Here is a 22,560-nt window from a genome sequence, read left to right as displayed (position 1 = left end):
TTGTGTGTTTTTGTTTTTTTCTTGTCTCGGGGTCATGTATAAGGGGAGAGCGCACAGGGGGCTATATACTACTGGGGGAAGCTCACAAAGGGGCTATATACTATGGGGGAGAGATCACAGGGGGCTATATACTACAGGGGGAGAGCACAGGGGGCTATATACTACAGGGGGAGAGTACAGGGGGCTATATACTACAGGGGGGTGAGCACAGGGGGCTATATGCTACAGGGGTGAGCACAGGGGGCTGAATGCTTAAGGGTGAGAGGTCACAGGGGGACTATATACTACAGGGGTGAGCACAGGGGGCTATATGCTACAGGGTGAGAGGTCACAGGGGGGCTATATACTACAGGGGTGAGCACAGTGGGCTATATACTACAGGGGGAGAGAGCACAGGGGGGGGCTATATACTACTGGGGGAGAGAGCACAGGGGGATTTATACTACTGGGGGAGAGCTCACAGGGGGCTATATACTACTGGGGGAGAGCTCACAGGGAGGCTATATACTACTGGGGGAGCAACAGGGGGGGCTATATACTATTGGGGGAGAGCTCACAGGGGGCTATATACTACTGGGGGAGCAACAGGGGGGCTATATACTACTGGGGGAGCAACAGAGGGGCTACATACTACTGGGGGAAAGCTCAAAGGGGCCTATATACTACAGGGGGGGAGGTCACAGGGAGGCTATATTCTACTGGGGAGAGAGCACAGGGGGGCTATATACTACTGGGGGAGAGAGCACAGGGGGCTATATACTACTGGGGGAGGGCTCACAGGGAGGCTATATACTACTGGGGGAGCAACATGGGGGTTTTATATACTACTAGGGCAGTCACCCCCTTTGTACTGGGGGGTGGTGAGAGAGAGAAAATGCCAGTTTTCCCGATAATAAGCAGTAATTCTGTATGTAAATAGTTGAACCTTTGTGAAAAGTAACAAACACGTTTCCTACTGATGTTCAGCTTGGACCTTCACCTGACTATAGACCCCGGTAAGTGGACCTTCACGAAAAGTTGTTGAGTACCCCTGGTATATAGTATATACTGGTACTTACAAGTCCTTGGGTTGTCCGGTTCTCTGAAATGTTGCAGCTTTGCTCTTCCAGGCTGAGGAGGATATACTATATACACGTCTCTTCTCCTGCCCCCACCCCACCCCAGTGCTACATTATAGTAGACACAGCCGCCACTCACATGTATACCCACACCTTCCAGGGAATGACAGTGCTATATATATATATATATATATATATATATATATATATATATATATATATATATATATATGTTATCCCAGCCAGGGCCTCCGGGGGCACAGGCAGTGCGGGGGCAGTTACCTGCTGAGGTGTGTAATTGTGGATGACAGGTCACTAATTGCTCTAGTAATGAGCCGGTAATAACTGCCCCCTGCAGAGCGGCCTATGTACACATATACTCATACATACCACTCATACAGGGTCGGCTCCAGGATTTTGCGGGCCCTTGGGTGACAGAGCCTCAGCGGGCCCCTCATTTACACACTATGCACAATAACGTGAGACACCACTAACATGTACAAACATACATTATTGACATAGACACTGACTGACACACTCAGGCTGACACACAGCAGATACAGCTCAGTCTTCTCCCTTATCCTCTCTGTCGGCTGCTCTCCACACTGTAAGGGCCAGTTCACACTGAGCAAGATCGTCTGAATTCCGCAGGGGAATCCTGCCGTGCTCAGTGTGCTGCTGTAAGTGAATGGAGAGGGCGCGCGCTCGTCCAACATGTTCTTTGAGCGGAGAGGAGAGGGAGCGGAAGAGTGTGCGCCCTCTCCATTCACTTACAGCAGCACACTGAGCACGGTGAGAGGAGGAAATCTCCGCCGCGGAATTCCGACGATCTTGCTCAGTGTGAACTGGCCCTAAGGTTGAGGACCTTTAGGTCATGTGATCAGGTCCTTATCCCTTTTCTCTCTCAGTGCAGGTCCTGCTCCATCTCCTGTGTCTTCTGATGTTTAGTTCTCACCCTGCACTACTGTGATTAGGCTGAATATCTGAAAACTGGGCCCCTCTCCCTCTCTGGGTCCCTAGAGATGCTGTGGGCCCCCGGCACTTGCCCAGGTAAGCCTTGTGCTGATGCCGGCCCTGCACGCATACACTGGACACATACAACAGACAGACCTCATACACTAGACACATACCATACACAGACCACTCATACACTGTACACATACCATCAGGGGCCATCTTGGAATTTCTGGGGCCCCAAGCGAAGTCATGTCCAGCCCCCCCCCCCCCTCGACATGCTCCCCCCCCCCGTACTTCTCTTATAACCCTCCTACCACCATGCAGTGCATATTGCCTCAAAACTGCTCTGAACAAAACAAAAAGATATCACCAATGATGCCATTACATAATACCGCCACACCATGACCCCCTATCACTACAAGCCTATAGCAGAGTGCAGTTACATCCAGTGACTCACAGGGGGGCATCTTCTCTGATCAGCGTCTTTTATTTCTTTCTTTTTTTCTCTCCATCCAGCCTGAGCCATCTTGAAGTCTTCTCCCGGCTGTGAATCTTCTCTCCAGAATCTGCCAAGAGAAATATTTTAGGCTCCAACACCTACAGTAGTTAGGTCCCCTGTACCCCTATATACTAGTTACACCCCTTTGTGCCACCACAGTTTTAAGGTGCCCCTGTGCCCCCACTTAATAATTAGGTATGTTCTGTGCCACAGTATAGTAGTAAGGCATATAGGCACTTCTGTGCAGTCCTAATGTAATATAGACCGCTGTGTGCTGCCCTCAGTAGTATATACCCCTTGTGCGCTGCCACCAGTAGTATATACCGCTTGTGTGCTGCCCCCAGTATTATATACTCCTTGTGTGCTGCCCCCAGTAGTATATAGACTCCTGTGTGCTCCCCCAGTTGTATATAGACCCCCTGTGTGCTACCCCCAGTTGTATATAGACCCCTGTGTGCTCCCCCAGTTACATATAGACCCCTGTGTGCTCCCCAAGTTATATATAGCCCCCCTGTGTGCTCCCCCAGTTATATATAGCCCCCCTGTGTGCTCCCCCAGTATAATATATAGACCCCCTGTGTGCTGCCCCCAGTTGTATATACCACATGTGCTGCCACCAGTCATATATACCCCCTGTGTGCTGCCCCCAGTTGTATAAAGACCCCCTGTGTGCTGCCCCCAGTTGTATATACCCCCTAGGTGTGCTGCCCCCAGTTGTATATATACCCCCTGTGTGCTGCCCCCAGTTGTATATACCCCCTGTGTGCTGCCCCCAGTCGTACATACCCCCTGTGTGCTACCCCCAGTTGTATATAGACCCCTGTGTGCTGCCCCCAATTGTAAATAGACCCCCTGTGTGCTGCCCCCAGTTGTATATAGACCCCCTGTGTGCTGCCCCCAGCTGTATAGACCCCCTGTGTGCTGCCCCCAGTTGTATATAGACCCCCTGTGTGCTGCCCCCAGTTGTATATAGACCCCCTGTGTGCTACCCCCAGTTGTATATAGACCACTGTGTGCTGCCCCCAGTTGTATATAGACCCCCTGTGTGCTGCCCCCAATTGTATATAGACCCCCTGTGTGCTGCCCCCAATTGTATATAGAACCCCTGTGTGCTTCCCCCAGTTGTATAGACCCCCAGTTGTATAGACCCCCTGTGTGCTACCCCCAGTTGTATATAGACCCCCTTTGTGCTCCCCCAGTTATTAACAGACCCCCTGTGCGCTTCCATGTTTATATAGCCCTCTTGTGGGCTCCCCTGTTTATATAAACCCCCGTGTGCTCCCCTTATTTATATAGACCCCCTGTGAGCTTCCCCTTCCTGCGGCCACAAGAATGACTGACAGGGAGGGAGCCAATGACTCTCGCCCTGTCAGTGCTACCGCTGCTGCTGCTGCAAGTAAGTATGAGTGCTCGTTACGAGCGCACATAGTTACAGTTAAGATCACAGCAGCGGGCAGGGCAGCGGTCTTGGGCACCAGAGCGGGGGCCCCCCTGGATGTCGGGGGCCCCACGCAATTGCGTGGAATGCTTGACGCCCAAGACCATTACTGCATACCATACACAGACCACTTATACACTGGACACATACCATACACAGACCACTTATACACTGAACACATACCATACACAGACCACTTATACACTGGACACATACCATACACAGACCACTTATACACTGGACACATACCATACACAGACCTCTCATACACTGTACATACCATACACAGACCTCTCATACACTGGACACATACCATACACAGACCACTTATACACTGGACACATACCATACACAGACCACTTATACACTGGACACATACCATACACAGACCTCTCATACACTGGGCACATACCATACACAGACCACTCATACACTGGACACATACCATACACAGACCACTCATACACTGGACACATACCATACACAGACCACTCATACACTGGACACATACCATACACAGACCTCTCATACACTGGGCACATACCATACACAGGCCTCTCATACACTGGACACATACCATACACAGACCACTCATACACTGGACACATACCATACACAGGCCTCTCGTACACTGTACACATACCACACACAGACCTCTCATACACTGGACATACACCATACACAGACCACTCATACACTGCACATACCATACACAGACTTCTCATACACTGGGCACATACCATACACAGACCACTCATACACTGGACACATACCATACACAGGCCTCTCATACACTGGACACATACCATACACAGACCTCTCATACACTGGGCACATACCATACACAGACCACTCATACACTGGGCACATACCATACACAGACCTCTCATACACTGTACATACCATACACAGACCTCTCATACACTGGGCACATATCATACACAGACCTCTCATACACTGGGCACATACCATACACAGACCACTCATACACTGGACACATACCATACACAGACCACTCATACACTGGACACATACCATACACAGACCACTCATACACTGGGCACATACCATACACAGACCTCTCATACACTGGGCACATACCATACACAGTCTTCTCATACACTGGGCACATACCATACACAGTCTTCTCATACACATATCATACACAAGCCTTTCATACACTAGATACATTTAGATCTACAGGGGGTTGTAAATAACAAGGGGACGCCTATAGTGGATGTTATTAAGTAATGTATGATGGTATTAGTCACTATGTGGTGGTCATGATGTGGCGATAATATATGTTTTTTATATCCTGGTAGTATTATTGGTCTTGGTATACTGAATTTTAGTAATGGTCCGGTTAGTCCCTATGTGGTGAAGGTGTGGTGATAATATTTGTTTCTTATATACAGGTAATATTGGAATTAATGGTTTACTGGATTTGTTCAGTAAGGCTATGTTCACACGGCGTATCAGACCGGCTGTTCCGTGACCCCGGCCGAGTCACAGAACGGCCGGTCTGTGCCCGGATCATTGTGAGGCCTGGCACTTGTGGTTACCTGGATACCAGTGAGGCCTAGTACCTGTGGTTACCTAGATATCAGTGAAGCCTAGTACCTGTGGTTACCAGGATACCAGTGAGGTCTAGTACCTGTGGTTGCCTGGATACCAGTGATGTCTAGTACATGTGGTTGCCTGGAGACCTGTGAGGCCCAGTATCTGAGGTTACCTGGATGCCAATAAGGCCTAGTATCTGTGGTTGCCTGGATACAAGTGAGGCCTAGTACATGTGGTTTCATGGATACTAGTAAACCCTAGTACCAGCGGTTGCCTGGATACCAGTGAGGCCTAGTACCTGTGGTTACCTGGATACCAGTGAGGCATTGTGTTTGCCTGGATACCAGTGATTTCTAGTACCTGTGGTTACCTGGATGCCAGAGAGGCATAGTACCTGTGATTACCTGAAAACCAGTTAGGTCTAGTACCTGTGGTTGCCTGGATACAACAGAGGCCTAGTACCTCTGGTTACCAGTCTAGTGTCCCAATAATATCTTTTTTTCTTACTTCTTACACCTTGGTAAAAGTGTATCACTCTAGTGTCACATGTTATGACAGGAGGCCTCTGCTCCTTACTCAAACCTGCCACTAGTTAACCACTCACTATGGGTTACTAGACCAGACCCCCAGGGAAACCGGAGACAAGGGAGGCCTCTCCCTTACCTAGGCCGAGGACACACTAGCTAAAACTGAACAGTCGACCACCTTAGAAAAAGGGACGGATAACTGAAGACTGGACCTGCAGTAGAGCACAGTGCCAACAAGCCGCTCTCCACTGAAAAGACGCTCAGCTTTGTAGGAAGGGTTCTATAAGCCAGCTCCACCCAGAGCAGAGACCTGGGACTCGTACTACCCCAGAGGAAGGGTAACCTGACACTGTGGGGCAGAAGGCGGTTAGGTGAGATATCTTAGACTCATCCATACGTGAATATGAGGATTTCTTCAAACACTACAGAAACACTTCACCACATCCCGGCAGAGTACATAGTACATTAGGCAAGGGCCCTCCTATCTGGTCCCTGACACCTGTTACCTTACTGTTTCTTCTATCAACTCACCTATCTAGGTGTTGGAGTATTATTGCTGATTGCACTAAGTAACCGAGCGCTGTTTGTAAATGTTTTGCACTAAGATACCTTTTTCAAGTAAAGTTTGAAAGTTGTATAAAGTGGGACTCTGTCATCTCTGCCACTGCACTTACACCTAAACCTCGCACCTCACCTTAGTCCTAACCAAGGTCCGGTTGCAGTATGTCCGGGGGAAGGTGTTACCACTCCTGGCCACCGTGACACCAGCAGGCTCCAACATCAGTTCCAGCAACCTGGGCCACAGCACCAGCATACCAGTAGGGCCAGTACCTGTGGTTATCTGGTCTGTGCCTGGAGCAACCATGATAACCTACCCATAATGTGTAATAAATTTTCCTGAGGAAGGGGACATACATATTTGAAATGTATGGTATTTTCTGCAAATTTTCTCCTTGTCATTTATTCACAGGTTTTTATCGTATGTACGCTGAAGGGTGTATATGTGGTGAGTCCTGACACTTGCAGGTCGCTGCGGCAATTTTCTATTACTGTCTGTATGCTAGCCACGACAGTGTGCAAACTGCACAGTGTAAGGCTATGTTCACACTACGTAAAACTACGGCCGTAGTTCTCGCCGCAGAACTACGGCCGTAGTTTTAAGGAGTTGAACATAGCTTTATTTGCAATGGGATCCCGGCCGGAGCGTACACACATCGTATGCACTCCGGCCGGGATCCCATGCGCCGCCGGAAAAAAAGACCTGTTAGTTCACACAGTGAAGCGAGCGGCTCTGGCCGCTCGCTTCACTGTGTGCTATGGGAAGCTCTGATGCAGGCGTGCGCTGATGCGCCCGGAAAGATCACCCGGCCGGTACTTAAGTTCCGGCCAGGATGATCCGGGCTAAGACCGGCAGTTCCGTGACCCGGCCGGGATCACGGAACGGCCGGGTGTTCACGTAATGTGAACATAGCCTAAAAAAGTCAAAAGTTTTCATTGGTCTGGGTTTTCTGAGTGTCCAGACCCGCACTGTTTGAGAGAACGAGCCAAAAGAAGACCGCATTCTGCGTGGTCCTCTCCTAGCTCCCAGTCAGGCTTCATAGACTTACATAGGTAATCAGACGGAGCCTGACTAACCACGTAACACACTTAGCACAGTCTTCTCCTGGCTCATTCTCCCGATCAGTACTGGTGTGACTGCTCAGACCCGGATCGATCAAAACTAAAAAAAAGAATGTTTACCTTGCTCTAAGCAGGAAGTGAAAATCTAGGTGCCACATTCCCTTTAAGTTAAACTTTTATAGAACAACCCATCATCTGAACCTTAACATGTTTTATTTACAAAATTTAGAATTTTTGCACAGTCTTATTCCTAAAGATGGTAGAATACATATTCTTGATGCATTTACTGAACACTTCATCTCGGATACCGTAGATAAGAGGACTCAGAAGCCTTGGCAAACACATGAAGAGCAGGAAATCTATCATGATCAGGTAAACACCGCCGAAGGACTCTGCAATAGCAGAGGTTAAAGACACCATACACAGGAAGAGCTGAAACGCGTGGAGCATTACAGTTCTCCCAGCTTTGGAGGCTGAAGATGAACTAGAACCACTTTTCCGAGCAATCAGCATAACCTTGACATAGGTGAAAAGAATGACCAGAGCCACAGCAATCAAACTGACTATAAAGGTGAAGGACCTTATGGTCTCCTGGACGGGTTGGACTATTAACTCTTCCTGTTTACACAAGAGATTCTGAGAAAAAAACTTCTTCTCTACGGAGTTGGTGAGGACAACTAAATCGACCACATTAGGGAGTAACCCAAGGAACCACATTGCAGTGATTACAGAATAAGATCTGTTAACTGTACAGAACATCAAGTATCTCAGTGGGTAACAGATGGCTATGTAGCGTTCAAGGGCCATGGCCGCCAAGTTGTATGGTGTAACCCTAAAGGTGGCTGTGGTAACAGTGAGGACAAAATAGCAGATGGGTACTGGTATGTAGAGAAACTGATAAGCCAAGGCGAGAAAGAGTCCCAAGAAGAGATAGAGTGCATCATTGACCAGCATGTGGGCAAAGAGGACATATCGGGAGTTCTCTCGGACCTGAGGGGTGGTGAAGTAGACAATCAAAATTATAGCAATGAAGTAGACAAAAAAGCAGAAGCAAAGCATCGTCAGGATGAAGAAGACCATGGTGATGATGAATGAAATCTTATCGCTGTATAAAGACATCTGTGAGCCATGGCTGAAGTATCCTGATGAATTCATTCCCTTGTAGAAAAGTATTTGGAAAACTTTCTACTGCAGAGAGAAAAAATCGTGGTAAATGATGGACACAATGAAAAACCACAACTAAACAAGGCCATGTGCCATGAGGGGACATCCCTTCATGTATAGGACTAATAAGGGTAAAACTGGGAAGCCATAGTCAGGGCCATACTTTCGATGAAAGGAACCATGATGTCTCAGGTGGCATCAAATTTAGCTAGAACGAGGTTATAATAGTATGGGTTACTAAGCCTTCCTTTTGCCCCAGTCCTGATACTTCCACCTCTCTGGAAATAATTCAGTAGTACAACTCTGTCCCACCACGGGTGTTATTAGTATTTTACACCCCTCTCAAAAGTCTGTACTTCAAGAAAAAGTGGTAATGAATTAATACCTAAGTTTTGCCACAAGATGTTGCTACTGTATGTAACTGTACTTGTATATTGCACAGCTATAGTAAGTAAGGGGTTATTGTTTGTTGTAATCTGCGCACCAATAAGTGCCCTCTTTTCTCTTCACCTATCTCTATGTTCCTTTTTCTTTGCACTTTCTTCTCCACCACTCACATGGGACATCACACCTCCTGTAGGAAGTTGTCACATGGGGAGAGGAAGTACATGCCCAAACTTATTGAGTCTTACATAAGTCTTAGTGGAGAGAGGACTCAAGAAAGGACAGTCCCTGCTGTAGTCCAGCTGGGCCCTGGTCCCCACTCTAGTCCATGTCCAGTGTAGTCTAGTCGGTGGTAGTGGATAGGCATACATGGGAGACACAGACACCAGTTTCTTGAAAGCAGAACTTCTACTCACTATGCAGAGTTAAGTCACTCAGGATAGGACAAGTCAGAGATCACACCAACCCATGCTGTGAATATCTCTAACAGTGCAGGACAGTATCCTGATAACAAGAGGAACTGATCCGGATAGAACAAAGTTGCAGCACGGGTGTAAACAGGTAAACTTGACCACTCTGCTCAACTCAGGCAACAAGGTCTGGGGCATTGTACACTGTAGGGCAACAGGTGGTATAATGACAGCTAAGGTCGAAACACAGGCACAAGTATACTTCTACTTTCAAGTCTTCAGTATTCCACTTCTTCTTCTAAAGTTCCGGCAGAGCACAATTCCACACTGCGTTGGGACTCTCAGTACAGACTCCTCTCTACTACTCTGAACCTGCAGTACAAACTCCTCTCCATTGTTCTGGACCCTCAGTACAAACACCTCTCAACTACTCTAAGCTCTTCTACCCTAGAGGTTCTCAGCACAGATTCTGTTCTGTCACTTCTACAGTCTGCTATCAGCTATTGTACAAAGTATTCTTGCAGTGTCCCAAAACAGCCCTTCTCATGCTCGCACTTGTATTATAACCAGTTCTGTTCTGGAAAGCTATGGTCCACTGCAAACTGCGTTTATTGTGTCACCCTTCTCAGTATTCAGGTCTGCTATTTCATTCATTTATTGCATGTATATTCAGGTATCAGTGTCTAATGGTATTATGTCGCCTCCTAGTGTTCAAGTATGGTACTTCTCATGTATAATCTCTGTATATGCCTAATGGTGTGATGATGCAATGGCTGGATGTCACGTGACTGTGTCCCTGCTTCCATGGTAACTCCAATGGTCATCGAGCTTTTGGCTGGGGTTACCATGTGACTTCCTGTTCTACCTCGGTCTATTCCCTACCACAAAGGGAATAGGTTGTGTGTTTGTCCTCTCTCCCTGCTAAGAGGGAGGCTTGCGTGTGCTCTGCTGCTCCAGTCCACTGGCTGTGTTCCTGTCTCAAGTCTCAAGATTCTCATCTGGGTGTCGATTCTTCAGTGATTCTTCAGTTTCTCTCATCATTTTCTCTAATCATCAACAGCAAGTATCTCATTCAAGTCTCATTCCACCCAGCATCTCATCTTCAGTTTCACTACTACTCCCATCATTCAGCACGTTACTCTCACAGCCTATTGCAGCATCACCCATCACTCTGCCTTATCCAAGTTTGCCTTATTCCCGGTTGTCTTATTCCCGGTTGCATTCTGCCCTCTCGCTCTTCCTCCTTCCTCCTGAAAAGCCCACCAGTGCGTAGCAAGATGGCGGCCCACAAGGAACGTTTGCCTGCAGCCGCAGCTCCCGTGATACCGGAGCTGCCGGAGAGCATACTGCCACGTAATCCTGCCTGTCTGCTAGCACCGCGCCCATCCTACAGCGACACCAGCTGGGGCGCTGCTCCATCAGACGACGAAAGCCACAGCCGGGCCTCCACTCCGGCCTCCGCTAATCAAGACGGGGAATCCATGCCTGGTGCCAGCATCTCACCGAAACCGGACCGTTCCAGTGCCTGTGACTTAGCCTTCTCTACCGGAGGATCCACATCACCGGAGGGCGGTCCGTCTGTAAGTGACCCGACTTTCTTGTCCCCCGTCCCGGGCCTCAAAGTAAAGGATTCGGCCAAGGCTCCAGTGTCCCCGGGTCTGTGGCAGCCTCCAGGGCGTGATTCACCACCCCTGCCGCAATGGGTGCTCGGACTTGGGCCTAAGATTATACAGCTGATCAAGGACATTCAGCAGGCCCTCGCTGTCCTGCCGCCTGCCCCTAAAGCTGCGACCACTATGCCCACTGCGGCACCTGCAGCTCCCACTACAGCAGGGCAGTCCACAGCAGCTAACACTGCCTCTTCCACAGCCGTGGCTAAAGCCACCAATGCTTCTACTACCGTCACCTATAATGTGGCCCCTGTCATTTCACCTATAACTACTGTGACCCCCAGCATTGTGGTCACCACTGCATCCAGCGATGCTTCTGCTCCGGGCCCTCCACGCCTCTACTACCCGTGGCAAAAGAAGAAGAAGAAGCCTACTCAGGGCCCTCCTGCATCCTTTCATTAAGCTTCACTACATAAAGCAAAGTTCCTAACTGTTCATCTGACTGTTTTGTTTTAGGTTTGAACAAGTCCTATGCAACGTTCAAGGTTCGTGCCTGGTCCTCCTGACCAAGTTTCCTTATTATCATCCAGCTATGTGCTGATGGACACTCATTGACCAAACTGTTCTTCAGTGCCTGTCCCAGAGCCTTTACATGGATGATGGTGTATATTGCCTAAAGAGACTCTACCAAACAGAGACACTTACCCAGTTCTTCCTAAAGCACTTTTCATGACTATGTGATTGTCAGAGGTTTATTATTGTTTTTCATGATTGCACTTCAGTATTGCACTTCAGTCGGTAAAAGTCTATTTTCTTGTCAGAGTCATATATATATATTTTCTTACCTCTGAGTCAGCAGAAAAGTCATTTAGATAGTCTCAGAGTAAAGTGTGTCTTTTGAAAAAGTATTTCTTCTCACAGTGTATATTTTCATGTCAGAGTCAGACAGTTTCCTTCTCCTCTGAGTAAAGAAGTCAGTCTACATATTTATATCTATAGCCTCAGAGAAAGTGTATTTTCTAAAGAGTGTATTTTTCAGAAGGATCTTCTATTTTCTCCATGCATAGTATTATTGTATCTATTGTATCCACAACTGGAAAGAGTAAATGAGCCAATTCTCCTCAAGACCTTGCAGTGTTTGTTGTCTTTTGTATTTCCCTTCCTTTTGTTTCCAGTGTCTGTTCACCTCTGTCTTGTCCCAACATAGTAGTTGCTACACATAGTCTTACCTAACATTCACACTTGTCCATACATATTGCACCTTGGATACCTTTTCGTGTGTTTGGCCTATTGGATAATTGTGTTGTATGATTGACCGGTATGTAAGGGGCCCACATGTATGTTTGCGTTTATTATTTTGTTCTTTTCTCTTTCAGGTGTCCAAGTCACTTCACACAGACACCCAAGGCAGTACACAGGTCTTCACAGTTTTCTTCCAGTAGGGTAACTCATTTTCATTGGAAACCTACTGTCAAACTGACTGGAATATTGAGGGTCCCCCGCCAGCAGTTAAGTAGTCCTGACTTCCATGTCAGATGGTCCACGCACTAACTACCTGTAACCAGAGTACGTTAGGCACCTCTAGGTGAAGTCCTGCCACTAGGGTTTTCTTTCTCTTCACATTTTCTCTTGTCACCTGTGCCTTGAGCGTGGGAAACACACATCTACATACTCACTCACACTAACATTCCTTCCTCTTGTCTTGTTGTCCTGGTCCTCTATGTTCATTCGGCCACATCTACCTCAGCTTCTGGTTCGCTGAGGTCGGCTCATTTCTAGTAGGGAGGTATGCAGTGTCCCAGAACAGCCCTTCTCATGCTCGCACTTGTATTATAACCAGTTCTGTTCTGGAAAGCTATGGTCCACTGCAAACTGCGTATTGTGTCACCCTTCTCAGTATTCAGGTCTGCTATTTCATTCATTTATTGCATGTATATTCAGGTATCAGTGTCTAATGGTATTATGTCGCCTCCTAGTATGGTACTTCTCATGTATATTTCTCTGTATATGCCTAATGGTGTGATGATGCAATGGCTGGATGTCACGTGACTGTGCCCTGCTTCCATGGTAATTCCAATGGTCATCGAGCTTTTGGCTGGGGTTACCATGTGACTTCCTGTTCTACCTCAGTCTATCTCCTGCCCCAGAGGGGGTAGGGTGTGTTGCTCTGCTGTTCCTGTTCAGTCTAGTCTTGTCCTCCACCTTTAGGAGACAATTTCTGAGTCTATCTCCTATCCCATAGGGAATAGGTTGTGTGTTTGTCCTCTCTCCCTGCTAAGAGAGAGGCCTGCGTGTGCTCTGCTGCTCCAGTCCACTGGCTGTGTTCCTGTCTCAAGTCTCAAGATTCTCATCTGGGTGTCGATTCTTCAGTCATTCTTCAGTTCCTCCCATCATCATCTTCTCAAATCATCAACAGCAAGTATCTCATTCAAGTCTCATTCCACCCAGCATCTCTGCTTCAGTTTCACTACTACTCCCATCATTCAGCACGCTAATCTCACATCCTATTGCAGCATCACCCATTACTCTGCCTTATCCAAGATTGCCTTATTCCCAGTTGCATCCGGAGAGACTGTTGCTACTAGTTACCACCGTTACAATAAATATACAACTACCGTTGTTTCTGAACCTTGGCATTGGTGTGATAATTGGTGCCCTGACTAAGGACAACGAAGAATCGCATGCCCAGTATTCCCGCATGGTCAGGAGCCCGGTTTCCAGCTGTATCACCCTCGTGCCTACACCGTGACCACATTATCCTACAGCTGCCCCGGTTCCTGCCTGTTAGAAACATCTATACTGCGGAGTGGCCCCTAGGGGCCAGGGCATCGCATTCTCACAGTGAAGGAAATTTATTTATGGTTACAGGACTCTTTGCTTATTGTTCTGGTACCTACACAGTAGATCCCACTTCCTTTGGTCATTTCTGTGGGTGGCGGTACCGATAGTCCGCAGGAGGTGACATGGGGCCCATTGATTCTTTATGAGACATCTGCTTAACCCCCTATGTTGTTCTATGGACAGCTCTGTATGGACATGTGAAGGGTTTTCTTTTTTTTTTGTCTGTCTCACATCACCCCGTCTAGTGTTGAACCGATCTGTTCAGGTTCGTCAACATATTTTGAATTTTCGACCTCTGATTCCTTACGGGTAGAGCTGTCAGTCACCATGGGAGTTGTAGTTGTATGGGGAAGAGAGGAAGGTCCTATATACTAATGTATAAGGGGGAACAGGGAAAGGCCTGACTACAATATATATGCACAGAGATGGGACCTGACTACTTTACGGAGGCACAGAGGGGGACCTGACTACTATATGGCTGCACAGAGTGGGGCCTAACTACTACATGGATGCACTTAGGGGACTACGTACTATATACTATATGTTCTCTACGGTCAGTGTATGGGAGAGATACTGGTTTTTGCATAATGGATGTTATTTAGTAATGGTATTGTGGTATTAGTCACTATGTGGTGGTTATGTGTTTTTCTTATATAATGGTCGCTATGGGGGTGTAGCTACATGGTCGTGGCAATGGGGACTGTAGCGCACATGTCCCTCTTTACTCTAAACAAAAGTTCGGAGCTATGCTTCTACTACTGGAACAATTATTACTAGTATGGCAAGTACAACTGCTGCTTGTGCTGCTGGTACAACTATTACTCTACTACTGGAACGGCTACTACAACCATCATTATTACAACAACTATATACTGCTGCTACTATTACAACTACTATTCTACTACTGGAGCAACTACTACTTATTACCTTATCCTATTGTTATTCTAGACACAGAAACCACTCATGACATTGCAAGTACTACAAGTACTACTTATTAATAGTGATGTGAGAACTTGCTAGAACATTCAACTCTTGGTGGCTGGAGAAGTTTAAAGGGATTATCCAGCGCTACAAAAACATGGCCACTTTCTTCCAGAGACAGCACCACTCTTGTCTCCAGGTCAGGTGTGGTTTGCAATTAAGCTCCATTCAGTTTAATGGAACTTAATTGCAAAACCTGCACCCAACCTGGAGACAACAGCGGTGCTGACTCTGGAAGAAAGTGGCCATGTTTGGATGGATAACCCCTTTAATGCCGCCCATGGAAGGAACCAATGGTCTATGGCTGTATCCATGTTTTTTAGGACTCTCTAGGGCCGCATCCAACTTCTTCAGCCAACGTTAATCTAATACTAAACGTTCTGGTTCAGGTGGACTAAAGTAAGCTTCCACTCATGTCCAGCTGCTGCTAATAATGCAACTACTACAACCACCATCTAGCACTATGAATATTGCCACTGCAACTATTACTGCAACAGTTACTCCAGCTGCTAACACTACAACTACACATACTGCTGCTAGAACAAGGACTACTTCCACGACAATGACTACTACTACCACCATATTACTACTGCTACCACATCCAAAGCAACTTACAATGAGCAGCGTCACCACCACTACTATAACTATTGATGCTACGTCTGTTACTACACCAAGAATACTACTAGTAATTACTGTAGATGGTGAGAATACTCCGGTCTGTGGATCTGAACACTTTACGCTCCTTGGATCATCCCATGCCTGTTCAGCAGATGACTATGGCTGCCCTGCCGGATATGAACGATCGTATTGACGCCATTCTGATCCAGTAACAATGACTGCACCTTACAGAAGTGTCTTTGAGTATATAAAGTATACTTACATGGTGGTGCAGAATACTGATCAATGTGATCCACAACACCCCCTTTCGGGGTCTTTGGATAGTAAAGTCTTAGGATGGATCTTCTCCAGTCTTCAGTCTACATCATTGCCCACAGCCGGTAGACTATCATGCTTTTACTATTGGGGACTGCCTGATTCCTATATACTACTACCTGAGCTCCCCCTGGACCTGCCATGTGTTATTCCTCATAATCCTTCAAGTCTATAAAACATGACAACCTAATTGTCTGGAAGATTAGGAGAGTCTCTTGAGCCGGGGTGTAGAGTCCCTGACCGAGCATCTTTTATTGGCCTCGTGTGCACAAGTTTACAAACATGCGTCAGTTACGTTATCCGAATCATTATTAGCTCTGCTACATCTATAGAAGAGGCCCGCCATTGGGATAAACTACAACCAATGAGAAATTGTGAAAATCAAATGTTGGTGCCAAATTTTATGCCTTTAACTGTGATGGTACTGTGTCAATGAGTGTATGAGACTGTATCATAGTAATACCATTGTATCTATAGAGCCCTGATACCCCTTTTGCATTGAGTAGGAGATGGTGAGCCATTGTTTTAGTGGAGTTGCCATTCCAGTGTTATTGAATGACATTAACTATAGTGTTCCTGGAGTAAGAAGGAGGTGGTGGTCATGGAAGTGGTCATGCCTATATGCCTATGGAGGACACTGGGACAGGACATGGTAACATGCTCCTCTATGTCGGACATCCTATGGACAGACTCACCACAGAGCAGGGCAGCACAGCCTGGAGGAGGGGAGTCTGATTTTAGCTCTATAGGGAACACAATACTATATTGGTTTGGTCCATTGCTAGATGTGCTCACCCAACACAATCTATCTAGTCAACCAACACTGAAGTCATCAGTACATGTTCATCCATAGTTGCACCTCATAGGTCAGATATATTGGGGTCTTCTTTAGAGATGAGCAAATAGTGAAATATTTCATAATTCGAAATTCGATTCGAATAGCTCCCGATATTCGTATATTCAAACGGATATCGAATCCCATTATAGTCTATAGGAGAAAAATATTTGGGACCTGGAAATCAATATTCGACCACTAGGAGGTCACCAAGTGCACAATGACACCTCAGGAAATGATGCCAACACCTCTGGATGCATATGGGACAGCAGGGGAAGCATGCCAACATCCCAATTTTCCCAAGTGTACGCCATAGATTCACGAACACATTATGAGCGTAAAGTAGAAGTGTACGTTTCGGTCTAGCAGTATGCACTTGCGTACGAATCAGGTCAGGTGCAGTGTAAAATACGTAATAACGAAAATTAACGATAACTACAAATCAGTAGTTGCAAGATAACGCTATTATGTCACACTCACAGTGTACAGCCGTATACTGGATATATAATTGTTTTTACAACAATAGAATTAAAGGGCTGGTCAACTCCTTTACAGGACGCAGACTGCACAAATCTGTGGTAGCAAGATAACAGGTATTATCCCACATTCACAGTATACAGTGGTTACATGAAGGAATCAGCAGGGCAGATGGGGTCACATACATGCAGCACTCTCTGTCCGTGGAGAGAGGGGTTACAGCTATGGGGAGATTACCTCCATAGTCCTGTCCCCTGATGTAAGCCCCGCCTGAAGTGGATCTGCCATGATTTGGAAGGTGAAGGAGATTTCCTGGGTCAGAGTACAGTGCTGTGCAGCACATGCCCCTCCCTCGCTCCCCCTCCCACCCAGTACTGGGAGCTCTTAAACTAAAACAATGCTCTTAAACCGAGTCACAATTTAGAAAAACTGTGAGCTCTCAAACCAAAACGCTCTTAAACCAAGTTACTCTTAAACCAAGGTACCACTATATAAGGTTTTTATAGTTGTAGCCCTAACAAGGGCTTTTGGGGGTCCCTTCCTAACTAACCACCTAAAACCTTCCTCTCCCTGGTATACAGTTTGTCCTTCTCTAGCTCCAACCAACAAGTGACACAAATCTAAAATCACTATTCTTATATTCAGGTGGTAACGTAGTTTAGCCAGCCAATCACAGTTAGAGGTTTTATTAAAGTCCTGCCTATTCCTAGTGCCTGCCCTAGTGCCTGGAAAAAAGCGCCAGGGGATGTGGGAGGGCAAATCAAATTTTTACTGCGCAAGAGTTCAAATATTTAAATGCAGTCAAACAGCTTGAATAGCTTGAATTTCAGCTGATGACCTAGGATGGACTGTGAATAGACCCTACACCAGCTCATTGCAATAAAAAAAAAAAATTGGGGGATATATGCCTGCATAGGTCCACAAGAATGACCTGATTCACTTGAGTCGTTGTGTTTTGGGTCTTGTTTCCATAATACACTCAAATTACAGACTTAATTTATCCTCCGGTCTTTTCCTGATCTTTTCTTTAGGAGGGACCCTGCTGCAGCCGCTGATTGGCTGAGCATAGACTTGTTTAGTGTCAGCTCAGCCAATCACACTGACCTCACACTCCACCCATCCCAGCAGGGAAGGGGGTTCCTTTCTGGGATGGGTGTGAGCTTGAAGTGTGTCGGGCTCTGGTTCTTCAAGTGTTTGCTGAACCAATCAGCGCAGTAGCAGGGTCCCGCCTCAGCCACTGACTGGCTAAAGACTGGAGGATAAATGAACCCTTCCCCACCCACAGGCCTGGGGGCCAACTTCACTCATAGTGCAATGTGGATAATGGAAGGGCAGAGTGAAAGAGGGTATTAGAATATCAAATGTAGGTCACTTAGAGACCAACCCGATGAGTAAAGGATAAAGGCAACTCTTCATGAAGTCATCATGTCCAGAACTTGCCTCTAAAGGTGGTCCTGATGGAGTTCCAGTCCTGCTATGGAGTCCAAATATAAAGTATTTGTAAACTGAGCCTTCAATAGCAAAAAAAAGAATGATGGTTGACCTCAGGGAGATCAACCAAAACACCGCAGAGGCACATCACATGCTACAGAGACACCATTATTAACGTCAGTGAGTTAGCCAGACCTTCTACCGGGAAGGAACAACCAAGCCAAGGAAGTTCTACAGTCAAGGAAACTACCCAATCAAGGTATCCATCCACAAACCGCTGTTTCCGGGTATTTTCCCCTCATCAGTGTGGAGTAGAAATCTGGCTGGGTGAAGCATAGTAAATTTATTCAAAGAATGATGGTTGACCTCAGCTGTCTGTGGATGTATACCTTGCTTGGATGGTTTTCTTGACTCGAGATCTTCCTTGGCTTGGTGGTTGCTTCCCGGTAGAAGGTCTGGCTAGCTCACTGATGTTGACAAACATGTGATGGTGTCTCCACAGTATTTTTTCATACTTGATTTCACAGGGGGCAACGTTCCTAGATTCACTGACGTTGTAGAATCACGTAATGGTTTCTTCACTGTGTTGTGGTTGATCTCCCGTCATTCTCCCGTCAACCATCATTCTTTTGAATGAACTTACTAAGCTTTGCTCCTGCTAGCCAGAATCCTACTCCACACTGATGAGGGACAAATACCCTGAAACAGCTGTCTATGGATGGATATGTCCATTGGAAAATAAAGACAATGGAAATTGCACAGCATGGATCATGATGGTTTATCCAGTGCTTACGGCAGAGCCACAATAGAAGCTCAAATTCTCTGCAATATATATCACTACAATATAGATAAAGCACTTGATGAGCCCCATGGAAACGAGGGTGATGAAGAGGAAACTTGGTCTTAGGAAAATTGGGATCAATTACATTGGGTATAAATGTAGGCATAAATGAGTGATATTAAAAAAGTCATATTACTAAAAACCATTATGACTGGCAAAGGATTGGCGGTCTTCCCTGTGACAACAACCTAGACAAAGAGAAGTTATACACTTCAATCCAGTTGTGTTATATCCTACACACAGAACAACCCCAAACATGAGCCAACCACTGGACATTATCAATATACAAAACTATTATATTCTATACATTATACTTAGGGATTTTATTCATTATCAGATCTTTTCTAGAGTGTAAAGGGTATCAAGCAGATGGCTTAGGCAATAAATTGATGTAAATTACTATATGGGTACATAAGTGGCTAATTTCAGTGTTAGGGCACAAAAGGGGGTTAAAAATTGTATGGAGTAACGAACGAGAACCAGCTACTATAGAGGGACAGAAAGGGGGCTAATTACTGTCGGGAAACACTAAATACACCCTACTGCTTTGTGAGGGCACAGATTGGGGGCCTAAATACTATGTAGGGGCACAATGAGGGCCATATTACTGTGTAGGGGCATACATTGGAGCCTAACTACTATATAAGGGCACAAAAGGGGTTGATTACTGTCTGGAAAAAAAAAGAGACTACTGTGTGGGGGGCACAGATTGAGGCCTAACACAAAGAGGGCCGTATCACTGTGTGAGGTATAACTAGGTAAGTGCCAGGAGAGACAGTACGCCATTGTTTGCCCTACGTTGATCGCCATTCTGTGTACAAAGTGCAATCATATAAAACACTGTACATAAGAACATAAAGTTAAATAAAACACAATTAGACTTAATCAGGTGGGGTGCGATTTGCCTCTGCATGCTCAGGAATACTAAGTGACCATTTGGCACTGCTATGTCTGTCTATGCTTTTTTTTAATTTGCTTGTGTATAGAAAAGCTGCAATCTCTGTGACACCATCTCTAGAGACTCGATTAGTGAAAATTCTATAAATCTCATTGGTGCTGAAGTGATGTATTCCTAAGATTTAGTGACAGCTAACTCTACTGGGAGCTTCACCCTAGAACTATAAATATATGTACCCTGAAGAAGCTTCAGAGAGCAGCAGCCCACACCTTCTCAGGCCCATGCTGCCATGCTGAATATACAACCGTGAGTATCCATGAACTTACATGTAGATATTTATGAATTTATAGATTGTTAGTGACCCCTCCTAGGTCTGTTATTTGTAGACAGCGTTTTCCTAACTTTTGGCTCCTCAGCTTTGGTTAAACACTTCTTGGAAGTTTTTGTTTCACCATAGAATTAGAGTTCTGTTCTGGAGCTATGGCTACAGATAGCTTCACAAGGGGCCTGATCAATGGCTGGAATAAAGAGGAACACCCATATAAGTCTACTATATACTATATATTGTCATCTCTAAGCTGAAGTTAGAGTTCAGCTCCAAGCCTCTGGTTGGTTCAACAGAAGAGTCCAGATCATGGACACCACAGAGACAGGAACATTTCAAAACAGATACTCCTGATACTATGACAAGTTTTATATTAGGTCATATGGGCATCCATAGATCTATTTTAGGCTTGGAAAACCATAGCCAGGTCCACAAGCCAGCTGGAGACTAGGAGCCTATGTTGATAATCTGCAAGTCCATTGATGATCCATTGATCAACCTTTATGACCTACTCAAGAATGTTTTTCTGTAGTCTGGATTATAGAAGTAGTAGACCCCATCCCAGGTAATGTTATGTAATGGTATGTTTTGTGTGCTCCATGAAAACGCTACACAATGTAAAATTCTAAAGGACTTGGAGATGGAGTTCACTGTGGCCACTACTTACGAGGATCCCGGGCTATCTTTTTGTATACACGAATTCAGAGAACTCTTTAGGTGCAGCAAAAGAGAAGTCTATGTGTTTTTCAACACAAATATCAATGTATTCTTGTTGTCTGATGAGCTGAACACTGTCACGTTCTTGTTCCCTTCCAGTGTGATATCCCACAGAAGATCTGCTACCATTCAGTTTCCAATGGTGAATTTCACATCAGGAAATGTGACCCTTGTGCCCTCCTCCAGCGGAAAGCTTGACTCCGTCACCAGAACTGTTTTTGTGATCTTGACCATTCTATTTTTCACCTTCTACCTGTACATTATCACTATCCTAATGAAGGTCTTCTTCACCACTCCTCATATGCAGGAGCACTCTCGATACATCCTCTTTGTCCACATGCTTTTCAATGATACCCTGTATCTCATCCTAGGGAATTTCCTTATAGTGACCACCATGTATTCTGTATACCTCCCCATGCCCATCTGTTACCTTTTTCAGGCCTTGGCCACTTGCTGCTTTCGGGTGACCCCATACAACCTGGCCGTCATGTCTCTAGAACGTTACATCGCCATATGTTTCCCATTGAGACACCTAAAGTTTTGCACAACAAAAAGAGCTAAATCTGCAGTTGTTGTGGTCTGGGTCATAGGGTTCTCTCCTAATATTGCCGACCTCACTGTCATCATTTACTCAATGGAAATACATTTTTATTCCCTTTATGTGTTTTGTGACCGTTCACTGTTGGTTATTAGTCCCCTACAAAATGTGGTCAGGTCCGTCATCAATATCTTAAGCTTTACCATCGTCGCTTTGATCATTGTATTTACTTACATTAAAGTCATGCTAGTCGCCAGGAAGATCGGTTCTGGTGGGTCTTCGGCTCGTAAAGCTGGTAAAACGGTGATGCTCCATGCCTTCCAGCTCCTGTTATACATGGCCTCCTTCATCTCCACCCTGACCGAGACTTATTTCATGAATTACATCTCTTACTTACTCGTCTCTAACTTTTTTATGTTTACATGTTTTCCGCGACTCCTCAGTCCCGTCATCTATGGGGTAAGAGATGAAGTGTTTCGTAAATATATAAGAAAACTCTACTTAATAAAAGATTGA

At 45.9% G+C, this 22,560-nt stretch overlaps 3 protein-coding genes across 12 annotated transcripts in view; 1 reads left to right on the top strand and 2 right to left on the bottom strand.

Annotated features, from left to right (window-relative positions):
- LOC138793380 (odorant receptor 131-2-like) overlaps window positions 1-22,428 on the bottom strand; it is a 27,981-nt gene extending 5,553 nt beyond the window's left edge. The window contains exons 1-2 of one of the 10 annotated variants that reach the window (XM_069971928.1): window positions 22,279-22,428; window positions 2,473-2,581 (exon numbers count right to left, since the gene is read on the bottom strand). The gene's annotated coding sequence lies outside the window, so the exon portion shown is untranslated. The other 9 variants (XM_069971929.1, XM_069971932.1, XM_069971933.1 and 6 more) reach the window with 9 other exon arrangements.
- LOC138794102 (odorant receptor 131-2-like) lies at window positions 7,885-8,814 on the bottom strand. Its single transcript, XM_069972867.1, has one exon. It carries the CDS (start codon window positions 8,812-8,814, stop codon window positions 7,885-7,887), a length of 930 nt encoding a protein of 309 aa, XP_069828968.1.
- On the top strand, window positions 21,430-22,560 carry LOC138794101 (odorant receptor 131-2-like). The gene has a single exon (XM_069972866.1). It carries the CDS (start codon window positions 21,430-21,432, stop codon window positions 22,558-22,560), a length of 1,131 nt encoding a protein of 376 aa, XP_069828967.1.

The sequence above is a fragment of the Dendropsophus ebraccatus genome, chromosome 5 (assembly GCF_027789765.1).
Source record: "Dendropsophus ebraccatus isolate aDenEbr1 chromosome 5, aDenEbr1.pat, whole genome shotgun sequence".
Classification (NCBI taxonomy): domain Eukaryota; kingdom Metazoa; phylum Chordata; class Amphibia; order Anura; family Hylidae; genus Dendropsophus; species Dendropsophus ebraccatus.
The sequence above is the reverse complement of the archived record's forward strand: the minus strand, read 5'-3'. Positions and strand labels throughout refer to the sequence as shown.

Bases quoted from the DNA above. Each gene is read 5' to 3' on its own strand.
- LOC138794102 (XM_069972867.1), bottom strand. From the start codon at position 8,814: ATGAATTCATCAGGATACTTCAGCCATGGCTCACAGATGTCTTTATAC.
- LOC138794101 (XM_069972866.1), top strand. From the start codon at position 21,430: ATGGAGTTCACTGTGGCCACTACTTACGAGGATCCCGGGCTATCTTTT.